Here is a 16,820-nt window from a genome sequence, read left to right as displayed (position 1 = left end):
TTTTATCAGTTATGAGCTGTGTCTGCTTTAACTTGATCAATTTATTCTTTTGCAATCACAGAATTTAATTTATGACTTAGAACTGTTTCATTAACTCTTTGCAGCTGTTAAATTAACTATGAGACAATAACTATGTGCTACTGCAAGCATTTATACACTACTGAAAACACACAATTTCAATGTCATTTTAACCATAACATTGTGGTCATGTCTTTGAACTGCCCATTAACATCTTGGTTGAATACTGATTACAATGTATCCTGATCAGTATGTATTTACACAGACTGTTTGCTATTTATGCATTTCAATTTACTAGGTATACTGGACCCATTTTTTTAAAACTTGTTTTTTCACACATATTTATTACTAGACATTTATTTAATTTGTACTGAATTCTTCTGCATTTGTACATACAATGACTATAAAGTACATTTAGTCTAATCTTACAAATTTAATAACATTAATATTAAGCAAAATCTTGGAAAATGTTTGTCTCTAGAAATATCTAGTGGAATTGACACCAAATCCATATGTCCTGTTATTTTAAACTACATACTCAACAATTAAAAATATTCATGCTTTTTTATACCAACATTGTTTTGCCAAAAACATATTAAAAATAGTGACCAATCTTGCTATTAGAAACATTTATGCATTTTTGCATATCTTTATTCTCTCTTGTATAGCTTTAATAAAGCAATTTTAAATCATCTCTTGTTTAACCATTATGATAGCTATTAACAACTTGTAAAATATCTTATCCTGTCAGGTTTAATCCAGTTTACCAGTATTTCTAATACACTAATACCTGTTTTTCCCTCCCCATAAAAGAGTATTGTCAAGAAGGAATGAGATATTTTTTTTTCCTGTAGCTTTATTTTAGACCCTTATTATTTATTTTTATGTAGCTTTACTTCAGACCCTTGTCACAGTCTGTTTATACAGTCAGTGTAAAACTGAGAAAGTGCCCCTCCCTCTTATACAGTCAGTGTAAAACTGAGAAAGTACCCCTCCTGTAGTACTTCAGCACTGTTTACCTGCCCTATGCTGTGAATAGAATGTATGTCAGCCCAACACTTTGGTTATACATTTATTTCATTAAATTATGAACTTTTGTCTGATTTGATATTTTTTATAAAGCTTTTGCTGTTTACTACCACTAGTAGGCATTTACATTCTCCTGCACAATTGATTTGAACTGTATATATACTATAGCCCATTTGCTGGCTGTACTTGATACAACTGAGTTTTTTTTGTCCTTTTAACATTTACTTGCAAACAGATTATCAGTGACATCTATGCACAATTGTGGCATTTTATTACAATTACCAAATAGTGTTGCCTGTAAACATTTTAACAATTATGTTTTAATAACAATGATGCTTTAGAAAAACTCAAGCTACTTATCTGGCAATCAGTCTTGTTGTTTATCTTATCTTTCCAGCATTTCCTGTAACTATTCATTCAGTCTAGGAAGGTCTGAGCTCACATTTCATATTCTGTAAACTATAATTAATTCTTTTGGCATTTTTCCTTTAATGTGATTGTGATTTGCATAACTATGCATTTATACAACATAAATAGACATCATTTTACAATTACCTTACATGGATTTCAGTATTTTTTATTTATTTATCTATTTAACTGTCCTGACATTAATTTTACAAAAACTGTTTGAATAATACCATCTGTGATTTTCTTTTTAAAATTCAGAACTTTAACTGTTTGGTGTTACTATATAATTATAAACAAATTGTAAAAAACAAAATAGATTTTATTTTATTTTACATTTGTTGACCGGGCTAGTCCAGCTGGATATATGTCCATTTTCAGTGGAGGCCCGGGGAGAAAAGCTCCACAATACAATAACACTAGCAAAATAGGACAAGACATATATTTCAAGTAGACATTGGTACATTACAAACTTTTATGATATCTTACATGAGTAGGAATTTTATATTCTGTATCCAGTAAGAACAAAAGCTTGATGTAAAAAAGACCTCGGTATCATAGTAGTTTGAAATAATAATGGAAATTATAACTAAGATGCTGTATATACTTTGGTCACACAAGAAGTCAGAAGATAAACACTAGTTTGAATGGATAGAGTGTACAAAAGCAAATAGCAGGATACAATAATCGTGTTTAGTCTTACAAGAGTTGAGGTGTGATAAACCTGCTAGGAAATACCACAGTATATACATATTTACATGAGGAAAGAATCCTCAGTAAGGTCAAGCGCACTGCTATTAGACAGTTAACACAGGGTAACATTCAAAGGAGGCTGGGAATCATGGGAGTCTTGAAGGGGGTATGGTGTTAAGTCTGGGTTATCACAGAGGCATAGCCAGTGTGATTTGAGGTAGTGTTTGAGCTTGCTTTTAAATAAGTTAACAGAGGATAGTGAGGTTAGCTGATTTGGAAGGTTGTTCCAGGCCTTGCCTACTGTATTAGAGAACAGGGTGTCACCAGCTGAATTGTTGGATTTGGATATTTGTACAAGTAGTTTGTCAGATGAGTGCAAGGTTTTGAGATTGTTATAGGGGATGACTAGGGATGTGAGTATGGGTGTATTCTGAGGTAGATACAGGATCTTATGGGCTACTGTTAGTTGATTGAACAGTATTATATTTGGCAGTTCTAGCCATCCGAGTTTATTCAAGTTGATACAATGATGAGTTCTATAGGAGGATCCTGCTGCAAATCTGGCTATATTGTTGTAGGAGGATGACAGTTTATTCAGGCTACTCTTGCATATTTTGGTATAGACAGGGGAGGCATAGAGGAGGGTAGAGATAAGGTGTGTGCGAGCAATGGTGGCCCTGGCTAGAGGAGTTAGAAAGGGTTTGATTCTATAGAGGGAACCTAGTTTCTTATTAATTGTTGTTATGGTGTTATTAATGTGAAGTTCACAAGACAAGTGATTATCTATTAGTACTCCGAGTAGTTTGGTGGTTGTTTCTGGGGATATTATAGTTCCCTTATTTGAGATAATAGTAAAGTTAAGTGGGGAGGTTCTGCGAGTGGGGTTGAATAGTAGCATTTTTGTTTTGTTGGGGTTTAGGATAAGACATCTTTGTAGGAACCAGTTTTCAACTGTGCTAAAGGTCTTTTGGGCTAGTAACTGAGGTTCTGATTGGGTAGTAGCAGAGCATATGAGTGTGGAGTCATCTGCGTATTGGATACAGTCAGCTTGTGAAATTACAGAATGGAGGTCATTTGTAAAGATGGAGAAGAGTAAAGGACCCAGTATGGATCCTTGAGGGACCCCTAATGCTACTGGGAGGTGGGAAGATAAATTGTTTTACCAAAGAACAGCCTGCTCTCTGTTATTTAGGTATGACTGGAACCACTGTATAGTAAGGGCATCCAATGATAAGTTTTTGAGTGTGTCTAGGAGAAGGTGGTGGTTAACCATGTCAAATGCTTTAGACAGGTCGATAAAAAGGGCTGAGGATGGGGTATCATTATTACAATTACTATTAATTTGGTTAGTAAAGGATAGGAGAGTGGAGGTGGTGCTATGATGTGGTCTAAAGCCATGTTGACAAGGTGCTAATAGATTGTTTTCAAGTAGGTAGGGTAACAGTTGTAGATGAATACATTTCTCCATTATTTTAGCCAGAGGAGACAGTATGGCTATGGGCCTGTAATTGGCGAATTCCTTGGAGTCACCGCCTTTGTGAAGGGGGATGATGCGAGAGACTTTCCAGATTAAGGGGATAGTTCCTTCAGAGTTGGTTCTATTAATGAGGATGGAAATGGGGTAGGCTATGACTTTAGCAGCTTTATGGAGGTATTCTGCAGGTAGTAGATCTGCAGAGAGTGTGGTGGGTATCAGTTTATGGATGAGGTTAAAGATGAGGGATGTGGGCACTGGCTGAAAGTGAAATAAGAGTAGGATTGTTGGTAGAGGTTATGTTAGAGAATTAGTTTAACCAACACATTTATATTTATATTATTTATATTTGCTGTTGTCTGCCTGTTATTCTTGTGTATTGTAACAGATGTACTCTAGATGAAAAGAACACACATGCATGTCTGTCTTGTATATGTATATCTTTATACAAGCATGTCATGTCCCTACCATCCTAGCATGCATGCTTAACCATTTTCAAAACATAAACATATTATAAAATATATTTCTTTTGCACAGATTAACTGTGTATGCAGGAAATTCCCCGTCTTTGTCAGTTGAGCTAATTTATTGCCTTTATCCTGCAACTGAAGTTGAATTTCCTGTGATGTTGCATGGTCTTTCTGACATTCTTTAGTAAGCTGTTCTGCTGAATTTGAAACTCCTATGCACTTTTGAAAAGATGTGTGTATAACTTGTCTAAGCTTCCTGAACTCATTGTGTCTGTCTTTTAGAAGTTTATTACATTTCTTTGTAACAAAATGTACTAGAGTGTCTATCAGTAACTGATTTGACTGTTGTTGCAACTCTGAAATAAACCTTTTACATCTGGTGACAGAACATAACTGTCTAACATTTGAATATAATGTCAACATAATAACTTTTCTTGGTTCTTTACCTTTACAATTTTTGTCTGTACAGTCTAACCTTTGGATAATGTCATGCACTGTATTTTTATGACATTGTACACACAATAAACATTTGTCATATTTCACATGGTTTTATTTGAGATACCAGTCAAATATTGTAATACATTTGCATAATGCCTTACTATCAACCAGCCCTAATAAGGTTTTACATTTACTAATGTGCTGTGTATACCAACATAGCAATTTACTAAAGTTTGGTTTACTCCTGCATGAATTATAAATAATATTCATACTATCTAGTAATATACAACCTGTCTAGGAATACAGAAACTATATATGAATATACAAACTGTCTTAAGAATATAAAAACTCTCTTAAGAATATACAAACTGTTTTAACATCATCCACACTAAATATGTGACACAGAAAAAAGTCTTACCAGTTAGCAAGAAAACAGGTGATCAGGCTGCTATTGCAGATGGCTGGAAATTTTTCAAAGTCACTTGAGAAGCTGGGAAAGCACAACAGGCAGTGGACTGATGGGCTAGTGGATATCCCCTTTTCTTGAAGAATTTATGGCACTGCGAATTTCTTGAACTAGTCTCACTCTGGATTGTAGACGTCTAAAAAAACTTTACTACTGCAAGCTGCATAAACTGGAATACTTCTGTTCAGAATTGACACATACGTACAAATGTTAGTTACTGCAATTTAACTGAAGTGACCCTCTGCAGGGCTTACCATCACTCCTTCTGTGTTTGAATGCAGATTGTAGGTTCAAATGCAGGCTAGCTTGCCATTGAAAAATTATATGGAGCTAGTCACTCAGCTGCCTCGCCATTGAAAAAATATATATATATGGCTCTTACTTGCTTCTTGCCTGGATGGATTCTTGCTAAAATTCAAAGTCTGATTATATTTGCATTCACAGTCTGTTGCATACAGAAACTTGCAGAATATACACTGATGAGAGAATATACTTTGCAGCATCAACTTTAAAGAGCAGTAACAAATAACTTTTTATAATAAATCAAACGAAACCACGTTGCAGCTTAAAAGTACTGTTCCAACTTTACTTCTCATATAGTACAGATGATGTGAGAGATATAACATTTACCTCAGAACACCAAATGTGTTCCTACCATATCCCTAAACAACTGGATTTATACAGCTCTTTATATACTCTTTTTAAACATATTTTGGAGAATTGCTTATCCTGTAGAAACAATACTAAACTTCCTTGTTTAACAATGTCTTGTAAGAGACCAGCTTTTCTGACAGTGTGAATATCCTGTAACAGTGTCCTGATGTCCATGTAGAAAAACATATTTTTGAGGAAACACATTGTCCTGTATTCTATTTGAATCTGTGTATATGACCATATGTTCTTGTACCAATGCTGATAAGCATATCCTGTTTTTTATGAAGAAAAACATATTTTTGAGAAAACACATTGTCAGAGATCAACTTTTCTGACAGTGTGAACATCCTGTATTTTATTTGGATCTTTGTATAAAAACATCTGTCATCCTGTTTTTCCATGCAGAATAACATGTCATTGTTCTTAAAAAGCAGATTTTGCATTTTTGTTCTTGCATACATATCCTGCTTTGAGTCTGTAAGGGAATAATGTCCATTCAGCAGATTCCTTTTCCAAGCCATGGTCATTTAGTATGACTGCTGATCACATTTTACTTAAACTTTGTTTCTGCATTTAAGCAAGCCTTTTCTTTCAGCATATTTACAACATAATTAATTTCAGATTTATATTCATAAAATCTAACAGAAACGTTAGATCTTTTCCTTCTGGGCCTACACTGAAAAAGGGCATCTGTGCCCAGTTGGACTTTACCTGTAAATTTTCAGTAAATAAATACAATTTCTAACCACATCTTTCTAAATTTCTAGACCTTTTCTCCAACAACAAGGTGGAAAGATGCTGTGCACTCGGAGACCTACAATGCCAAAGTGATCATATAGGACTGAGCACTGGGACAGTTTATGAGTTCATCTTCTCACTCTGGAGACAGTTTATAAAGACAACCAGTTTGAATGAGGACTGAAAGGGCAGAGTTGGATAACCTGAAAGCTGTCTTGATTGTGACTCAAATGTCTGGCTCCTGGGGAGGAATAACACAGGACTCTTCATCCATCTTCCCCTGAAACTACACAAAGCACATCTTGGGGGGGGAGGGTTGTCGCTCACTGTGAGGCCACTATCTGTAGACTTCATTATATACACACACACAACACATGGCTCAACACTGTTGAAGTGGGGAGCATTTATGAAAATGGAAAACAGAATCTAACAAATGAGCATTTCACTGCTTTGTTTTCAGAACCTTCACCTCTCACCCAGGTACCTGGAAGGAATATGGATTAGAGTAAATCCGGAAAGACAGCTCTCCTACTTGACCCTATAACAAAAACCCTTAGCAGAAACAACTGCAAGAAGCCTAAAAAAATGTGCACCACCTATGAAAAACAGAAAATTTCATTAGGGTTCCTGCCTTTTGAACTGCCTAAAGTGGGACTTTTTGTTAAGGAAATGTAAGATTTTGCAGGACAAATCATACTCTCAACCAATGCAAAGGAATGGTCTTCACATTTTTGCCAGAGTAAGAGCTCACTGCTGTTGAATTTGATCCGATTCTGTTGTTTTATTTACAAAATAATTGTTCTATGTAACTATTAGAGAAAACTTCATAAATGTTAACTTTTTTTTGCACGATGCAACTGCCCAAATAGGGACTGTTCTGTGTGAAGGAGAGACAGGTGGCAACGCTAAATGTCAACATGCAGTTTGACAAAAAAATGACACCACAATTTAATGCAATATGAAAAATATGCAATGTACTTTAGCTTGCAGATCAGGCAAGCTCTGGCCTCCCCATGATTATTCACTGGACTAAGCAGGAAACTACAGAATGACATAATGAATGAAACAAATGAATCTTAGCCATGTTAAAAACACAGCCAGGGGCAGGTCAGTAAAGTAACTGATTCATACAACACAGCAACAGACCTTGCTGTTGCATTTTAAGTGTAAACCCTTTCCTCCAGGAACAATGAATGGAAAATCTTCCAAAGAAAAAAATACAAATTAACAGTACTGTATGCCCAAGCTTTATTATAGTGAATAAATCTACCTGTTCACTCTGATGGAAAAAAACATTTTAAAGGAAAGACATGGCTTCTTCTAAGAACTACACCTCTGTTAACACAAACCTTTTTCCACATTACTTCAACAAAGTTTTCCATTTAGCACTGCAGGTGCTTACAGTTTTGGGGAGCTTCTTTAGCAATGCATCCATTTATGGATTTAATGGCATTCCGATACTTCCGCAGTAAGTAAAAATTCTGTCTCCAGCAGCCCACTGACAAAAAAGGTATTGGCACTGACTGTGATATCAACAAGCAGGAGTAATGATGATCCATGATAATGGATGATCAGTGGAGAAGAGAAAAAGGTCTACCTCAAAAATTCTCTTTCTAGGTGAAGGGGGACCCTGCAATATTGTTTCTATCAAATTCCAGTAGAGATTTGGGGTGCACGTATTTAGGGAGAGGGGGAAGACAGAGTTGTGTAATGAAAGTGTCATGATATAATATGTTCTCCTTGGGATAAAAATGAAATAATGGGCGTGGGTTTCTCAACCTGCACAAATGTGACTTTAGCTCATCTCTGGCTTCAAGTGGTAAAACATTCCCAATTTCCTCTTCAAGTTGTTACTCACATTGGGCCAGCACATAACACATGCTGATGACCATAAAGGCTACAATCCTTAAAAAGGGAAGTCATTGCCCTCTGAGGAGTCGTCACTTCATAACGTAAGGCTGATGTAGAAGAAGAGTTGACAAACAATGGGGAAGCAAGTGGATGGCTCTGAGAGGCCATAAATTTAGGATGTGATGGGTGACAAGAGGTGGTCTGCTGAGAAGTACAAGCAATACTAAGTTGTAAAAAAAATGCCTGGTTTTCAAATGTTAGCACAGACGTGCAAAACTTTTCAAAGCATTTCTTGGTGGCCTGCTACATCCCTACAGTTATGCAGCTGTCCACTCTTACACTACAAATAACTCTAATATATTTGAAAGAGCAGTATGTGCATGTATCACTTCTACTGCAAAAAACTGGGTCAATTACGGCTTTAAAATCTGTAAATGGTATTATGAAACAACTGTGGTTTACTTTTCACTTGTTTAAACCATTAGCTAGACTTATAAAGAAAAAAAATTAGCAAGGTAACAATTTAAGAATATAATCACAAATCTACCTTCAACAGCTCATCCTCTGTTGCATCTGGAAACTTTTCATGCAAAGAGTTCTTCAGAACTTTGGCTATGTATCTCATCGCATAGCTAGAAAAAAATAAAAATAATGTGTAACAAAAAAAATGACCTGATAATTTGGAATTTAAACAGAATTATCCTTAGACTACACCTACTACAAAACTACAGGAGGACCACAGCTGTGCCTATTTAAATAATTTCTCAAGTCTTTTAGTACATTGCAGCCAGCCAGTAAACTACCCAACTATACAAATTAAATACTTAAATCCACTGTTTATAGTTCAGTAATAAATTAAATATGATACAATGAGTCAACCAGATATTAGGTGCATCTGAACTTCCTCTAACTTCCAACACAGACAGCAAATTCAGGTTCACTGCAGTTATATTAAAACATGCTGGCTAATATGCCACAGGGATGAACCTGAGCTGGTAAATTTGTTTTTACTAATGGGCATAATGCAGGCGTAAAAGTAAACTGCAATAAATAAAGAAATAAGGTTAAACAATAGTAACACACAGTTTAAAATGTCCCTGGGCCCAAGAACTCAAGCTGAAATAAGAACCTGGATAGTAATGACATTATACTATTGATTTACAAAGCAAAACACAATCAATAAAAATAGTAATGAAAACACAAATGAGTAAGTGGCTCCACATGTATGTATGTTGTCTGTCTTTTCGGCTTTTCCTGGTTAGGGGTCGCCAAAGTGGAACTCTGGTCCACTAATGATAGGCAGCAGATGTTTTATGGTGCCGAGTTGCCAGCCCAACACCCAACCTTCAGCAAAGGCACACCCATTCACGCATGTCTTTCGGAGGCCACTCGACCAAGGGGAGGAGATGCAGACTCCACACAGAAGGCACTCCAGCTGAGAATCGAACAGGAGAACCTCTTGCTGTGAGGCAACAACACTAGCACTGTACCAGCGCAGCTTAGTTCCACACAACTGGACTCATTAGAAGGATCTTAGCAGAACAGTAGCTAATAAAAGATTAAGTAGATATGCAACACTAGTACATATAAGCAGAGTAGCTTGATTCAGGTTAAATACATAGATGAGCAAGATACACGAGTAAAAAAGTAACATATTAACATGCCAAGAATATAACAGATACATACTTAAAGCCATTTGCTTGGCTCCAAGAATAAGTTCACTTGTGTCCTTGTGTAATTTTTTATTCCCCCCGGTTTTGATCTTATGTTTGTAAAAGGCCTCCCCCTTAAAAATGCAATAGCTGTGTGATCACAGTCTAAAAATGTCCATCACACTTAACACTGCCACAATCACATGTCAATGTCAGTCAGTAACCCCACCCAAACATGAACACAGTGGTGGTGAGCCAGTATACCTGAAGGTAACCACAAAGCCTTCTGAAGCCTGAAAATCTGACAATTAAACTGTCTTCTTGCCAAAAAGCTTTGTGGTACTAGGCATCTGTGAGAAAGTACTGTTGGAAGACTGAAGGTTAAGGGTTTGTTTTTGAACTCTAGGAAATGCTTTGAAATTGCCATAAATTGTAATATTCTAAGGAAAAGAAAGACCATACAAAGCATGCTGTACAGCAGTCTCTGCTCCAGGACATTTTAATGCTGTAAGAGCCTTGTTGCAGTGTACTCCCATTTGAAATACAAGCACAGACTATTTGGTGGCAAGATGTTTCAAGCTATAAAAGGTTTGTTTTGGGAGCCACTATGAAGTAGGCATCTCAGTCTGCTGTGATACTGACACCCCATGAAGACTAGGTGCCCAAGCAGTCTTTAACCCTAAGTCCAATTAACAATCTGATAAAACAAAACAAATACCCTACTTATATAAGTCCCACCTTCAGTATGCACCTGACCAGGCACATGCAGCAACTGAACATGCAGCAAGGTTCCTCACAAAAACAATACAGGGTGTTAACATGTCCTACACAGATCGCTTCAAAGCCCTGTCTCGATCCATACTCTGCATCCAACAGACTGCTGAAATGCAATCTCTATGCCTGGCATACAAGGCATCCTTGCATCATACTCTTAAGGAACTTTCACATATCTGCAAAATCAATAACTTCAAAACTACTTGATCAAAACATTTACCTTCCTTGCAACATAAATAAGACATGTTGGAGGGATAGTTATATGCCTCTGAGAATTCCCCTTTTCTGGAACAGGCTTTTCCATCCATATGAAGCAGAGGTCTTCCCTACTACTACTCAAGTGTAACTTGGACCAGTGGATTGGAAATCGGAAAGTCAGCCCTGTTCTAGCACCTATGTCTCTAATGGACACAGTCAGCCTGTAAATCATGCCTTAGTTTACATATACCTCTTAAAGTAACCTCTAAGGTACAACAACTTGCAGGATACATTTAGGATGCTTAGTTAGGTTTACAAAGGTCCCATTAGTTGTTAACCTAGTATACACCTATGAACCTATAAATCTTTATTCCTAGCCAAATGAAAAATTACACTCTTGGCGGGCTTAACACTGAATTCTGGGGCCAACACTAAGAAACACTCCTGACAAGTTACTTTTTGTTTTACTTTGTTTTTTAGCAAATAAACATCGTGATTGGCCTTAAATTAGCCCATGTCAATCTAGGAAGTATACAACAGCTGGATCTTAGCTAATCCAAAATTCCTCTATATGGTTTCTTTACAACTACTTCACATGCAATGTCTATGGTGTTAAAATAAGGAAAATGCAGTTTTGCCCAAATAGCAAACTACAGGCATCCCTTTTTCATGGTCTGCAAGGTTGTGAGCCTGACTGGCTTATATATAATACTCTCACTGAATGTCAGCATTATATGAAGCAACAGCCTACCTGCCAACTCTGTCAAGCAGCACTCAACATCACAACCTTCTTCTTGATCTGAACTAAAGGATGAATGTAAATAAATTTGCTGAGGGCCATAGTTTAAATTGGAATATCAAACCCAAACTTCAACTCCAGCATTTAATTTCCACTTGACAACTAATAACATCACAAATGCATCACAATGATACCCCAAGATAATTAACACAGTACATGTTCAGAAATCGGTGAGATAAATGCCACAACACTTCAATATTACAGCTCATCCGCTTAGTAACCATTGCCTGTGTACACACCATGATTCTGGAAAATTAACAACATAGCAACCCCCCACTACAACCACCACAAGTAGCTTCACAGATAATCAGAATATATAAAATAAATTGTTTCCACAAACTACTAGACAGTTTATATCAAATGAATATAAGCAACTTACTAAATAACTAAAAAGTAAAAATGAAACAGTGCGACAAAAGATGGCACAAGAAGAATTCCATGACCCAAATTATCAAAATTTCCATAGCAATTAAAACTGTGGGACAAATCCAACCAACCATCAATCTTGCAGCAACCCACTTTATCATTTACAGAGTTACAGGGATGCCCAAGCTCATCCCCATGTGAAAGGGAGTAAGGCTCTGAAGGTTATTCTGAAGAATGCACTGGTCTATTGCAGAACACAAACACCACCCACCCACCACATGCATGGGTGCATGTGTGCTTACACACACACAGTTACTGGCAATTTGACAGACAGTCAAAGAAACTAGCAAAGTCATTACATGGGAAAATCAGGCAGCAATTAATCAGGAAACTGTTAAAAAAATCCTACAATGTGGCAACTGCCAGAGAACATCACCAGAGATCTGTACACAATGATGGTATTTGTCAACACAGCTCAAAGAATTTCTTTTCTACAAACTAATTTACCAAGATCACTGTCTAACATCAGCACACTCACAAAACTCTTCCACCTTAAATTCTTCCCTATGGGCTCACTATAGAATATCTTGTAAGTTGGGTCTAAACTTCTGGAATAAATTAACCAGTGAATCTCGATATTAAGTTTCATGAAATCATATTCCTCTTACATTTCAAACAAATGCTGTACAACTAAACAGGAGCACATCTTAGTATATGGTACCTTATCCACTTTACATACACAGACTAAAAATATCCATATAAAACTGATCAACTAAATAATGATCTTGTAGTGCACTGAGTGCACTGATTATGCTTCAATATTTAGAAAAAGACAAATCTTAAATGTTAAATGCCTGAGTGGCATGAGACCTGACCTTAACAAATGTTAAGTATTCCCGCTAAAGTTGTAAGGTCAGGTCTCCGGCTAGGCAGTAAAATCTGCCAGTACAAACAGCAACAGAATAAAAGATTTGTTTCTGCCTGCTCTCAGTCTGTAACATGTCCCTAACTTAGTTTCAAACTTAAAAAGTTACTAGAACTGGATGTGTTTCAGCCTGATTTTCTGAAGGATATGATACCTGAAACCTAAATGTATGTCATTACATAGTTGTCTTCAATCCTCAGTAGTTTGTCTGAAAAAAACAGACTTTATGAAGAACAGACCCAACAGTACAGGCAAAAGTCTGGACAGTTGAGGGGCACTGAAGGCAAGTGTAAACTTAAATGGCTAACTTACACTGCCTTTCAAACAGTGTCCACTAAGTGCATTATGGCTTTGAAAGCCAGCAAAACATTTAGTGTTTTTTTTTTCCATTTTTACTCCAACTAGTAGTACATGGGGCAGATAAAGCTCAATGCATTACCATGAATTATGAGCGGGTCGCTGATGCTAACCTAATATTCTGTGTTCTCGACATGGTTGCCAAGATTCACCTCTCAAACTTTGCTCTTTAGGTGAATTTCTTGGATCCATGTCTCAAACACACAACACAGTTAGCATTAGTGACCCGCTCATAATACTCTTTATTAAACATCTGCCTTAATACTAAAATGTATGATCAATTGTAATATCATGTACATGTACTAGTAATCTAAACAGCTGCTAAATTAATACTGTATATATTGCTGTGAATGTTGGCAGCTCATATCTCATTCCAAAGTACATAATCTGGCACCCCATTTATTATGGATGTGTACGTCCTGCCTCCCAATCACACACACCTTTAGGTATCTCTATATTCCTGCAATCCCCAAATGAAGTGTTAATAACTCCCAGCAGAACTAGAGAATCTACAGGTACTGATATATCAACCAGCACACCTATTTTCAATAAGGTCTATACTCTTGAATAAATGTTAGGTATAGTTTTAAGAGTTCTCATTTCAGCAACTCAGAATCACATAGAAGTGAATTTTTTATTTAATGGGACAAACTCCAGCTGAATAGCACACATCCAGAGACATATAGCCACACACCTTACCTAGGGCCTCACCAGAGGCTCAGATCCAGGGTAGAGGAGAGATCACCCTAACTCAAGAAGTTAAGTTCGAGAGTCAGTGTTACACATACTTGTAAGACCAACTTAATCTAGCTGGTATTTTTCATCCTCTTTGCAACGTCTGGCCCCTTGACATGCAGAAAGGTGACATGACTAAGTTTCCACTGCCCCAGTGTAGTCTCTCTCAGTCTATCATAATCCTGCCTTACTGTCTGCTACTTGATTGGCACTGCATTTCACTGCTACCCTTCACCATTTGGGTGGTGAGCCCACAAAGTGTATACATTTAGCTTTTTGGGCTCTCTACAAGTTGGAAGAGTTAAACATGGTGGGGGTATTGCTCGTGAGCAAAGTTTGAAACAAAGTGGAAACTGAGCTACAGACCATGCTACAGGTATTGTACTGGACTATGGTGGAGAAGCAAGGACTGCATCACAGGTAAAAGTCATAACTTAATGGTCATTCTCCTCATCTATAGTAATGCACACATAGCCAATTATACAACTGTCAGGGTTCACTCACTATAACACAGTGAAAAGCATACAAAACCTGGGAGGATCTTGCTTCCTTCTGTTTACAGGACTCAACTGAGGTGATCCGGATACCATTTGAGGATGCACCCAGACATCTTCTATGAAGATGTACCAGGCAGTCCTCAATAGGTACACCCAAGACACATAGTGGAGGGATGATATCCCTCAGCATACCTGGGAGCATCTGGGAGTATCACAGAAGAGATGGAGACTGGAGCACTGGGGGCTAGAGAAGTCTGACCTACCACTCTGCTCAGCTTGCTATCAACATGACTCCTCAACCACATTTATTAGTTTAGAAAATGCAAGGATATACGGATGATGCATCCACTTTCTACACTATACTATGGCTATGATGCAGGTTATGACAGAAATGGGTTTATGGATCCAGCCTACAAACCCTGTTAAAAGTATGCAAGCAAGTGTATATATACGCAAATACATACATATACACAGATATAAATAAATTAGTTTGACACTCAAGTTCAACGTATATATTAATATTTCTGCAGCCATTTCTGGAGTTCATAGGTAGGTACTAGGCTATCGGCCCTAGGGCCCATACAAGCCTAGCCAAAAAATGTACCCTGGCTTTTGCCACCCAAGAAAATTATTTTCCTGTACCCCTGTCGAGGAGAGCCACAGAAGTGATCCCCGGGGTGAATTTCCCATTTCCCATCCAATCATCAAGATTTTTCTTGAAGAGTGCCAATGAGGAGCTCTGTTTGACATAGATAGGTAGTCTGTTCCAGAGTATGGGAAGTCTCTGGGACAGGAATCTATCCCTCCAGCATGTTCTAATTATTGTGGTGACAAGGTTTAGGACCCTAGAGCGTGTAGCTCGGAGGGATTGGGATTTCGTTAAGTGGAGCATGTCCAACAGCTCTGGGTTTGACATAGCTTTGTATGTTAGGCAGAGATCGCCCCTGAGTAGGCGATATGCGATGGAGTAAAGCTGTAGTTTTTTCAGATGGTCTGCAAAGGGCATCTGTTTGAGGCCAGTAATCCTCTTTGCGAGGTATTTCTGTAGTCTTTCCAGTTGTTGTATATATGTCTTGTGAGGTACATACCAAAAGGGGCGTTGTACTCTATAATGGGTCTAATGAGTGATGAGTAGAGGGGAACAATGACCTCTTTTTTCCTGGATGAGAACCCTTTTATGATGAGGTGTGCCACGTAGAAGGACTTCCTGACTACTGTGGCGATGTGATCAAAGGAGAGACTACTGTCCACCTGGGTCCCAAGGTCTCTTATCACACATTCGGTGTTAAGTAGATTGCAGCCTATGTGGTAGTTCATGGGTACAGAGTTTTTACCAAAGGGGATGACACTGCACTTTTTGGCATTGAGCTTGAGGTCATGGCTCTGACACCAGGCATCTGTCTCAGCGAGACCCTTCTGTAGGATGTCCACATCATTTGGGGACTTGACTATGGCTCCTAGTTTGCAGTCATCTGTGAACTTTGTTAGCCAGAGGTGTTCTGTGTTAGCCAGTACTTCAGAGAAGTAGATACCAAACAGGAGAGGTCCCAGGACGGAACCCTGTGGTACTCCACTTGTCACTGCTTTGAGGTCAGATTTGGAGTCTGCAACATTTACAGTGTGGGTTCTGTCAGTGAGCCAGTTGGCAACCCATCTTGTGACGTAGGGATTTATACCTAAGTTTAGTGAGTTTAGCTATAATTCCAGAATGGGGGATGGTGTCGAAAGCCTTGGCGAGGTCAAGATAAGCTGTGTGAACCACCTTACCCTCATCCACGGCTTTGGTGACTGCCTCAAAGAAGACGATCAGATTCAGGAGGCATGATATGCCTTTCGCAAACCCGAACTGGGTGGGTTCCACAGTTTGGAGGTTACCAATGTCTTTGTTCATGAGTTCCATGATGATACGTTCCATGGCCTTGCAGACCAGGCTCGTCAGGCTAATAGGTCGATAGTTCCCGGGATCAGTGGTGGCTCCCCCTTTGCAGAGTGGGATAACTGTTGCTGTGCGCCATTCAGTGGGCACAAAGTCTGATGTGAGGCTATTATTGAACATGGTGCTTAAGTGGGGAGCCAGTTCATTCTGAAGTTCATGTAAAACGCAGCCTGGGATGTTGTCCGGTCCCATGGATGCTGTGTTTTTGGCTTTACAGAGTGCAGCTTTTACCTGCGTAGTTGTGATTACAGAGAGACTGCATTCTTCCTGTATAGATATGGGCCCCTTTGTGGGTGAGAGGGGCTAAAGTTAGCACTGAACTCATCTGCCAGGATGTTGGCAATA

The 16,820-nt window shown here is 38.1% G+C and overlaps 1 protein-coding gene across 1 annotated transcript in view; it reads right to left on the bottom strand.

The window, feature by feature from the left end:
• IQGAP2 (IQ motif containing GTPase activating protein 2) overlaps positions 1–16,820 on the bottom strand; it is a gene marked incomplete in the record, with an annotated part of 4,327,392 nt that overhangs the window by 774,762 nt on the left and 3,535,810 nt on the right. Inside the window, 1 exon segment of the mRNA XM_044063965.1 lies at positions 8,784–8,868. Coding sequence (XP_043919900.1) covers positions 8,784–8,868 — 85 coding nt within the window.

Source organism: Protopterus annectens, chromosome 2.part2 (assembly GCF_019279795.1).
Source record: "Protopterus annectens isolate FY-2018-M chromosome 2.part2, PAN1.0, whole genome shotgun sequence".
NCBI lineage: Eukaryota > Metazoa > Chordata > Ceratodontiformes > Protopteridae > Protopterus > Protopterus annectens.
Note: the sequence above shows the minus strand (reverse complement) of the source record. Positions and strands in the feature narration are given on the sequence as shown.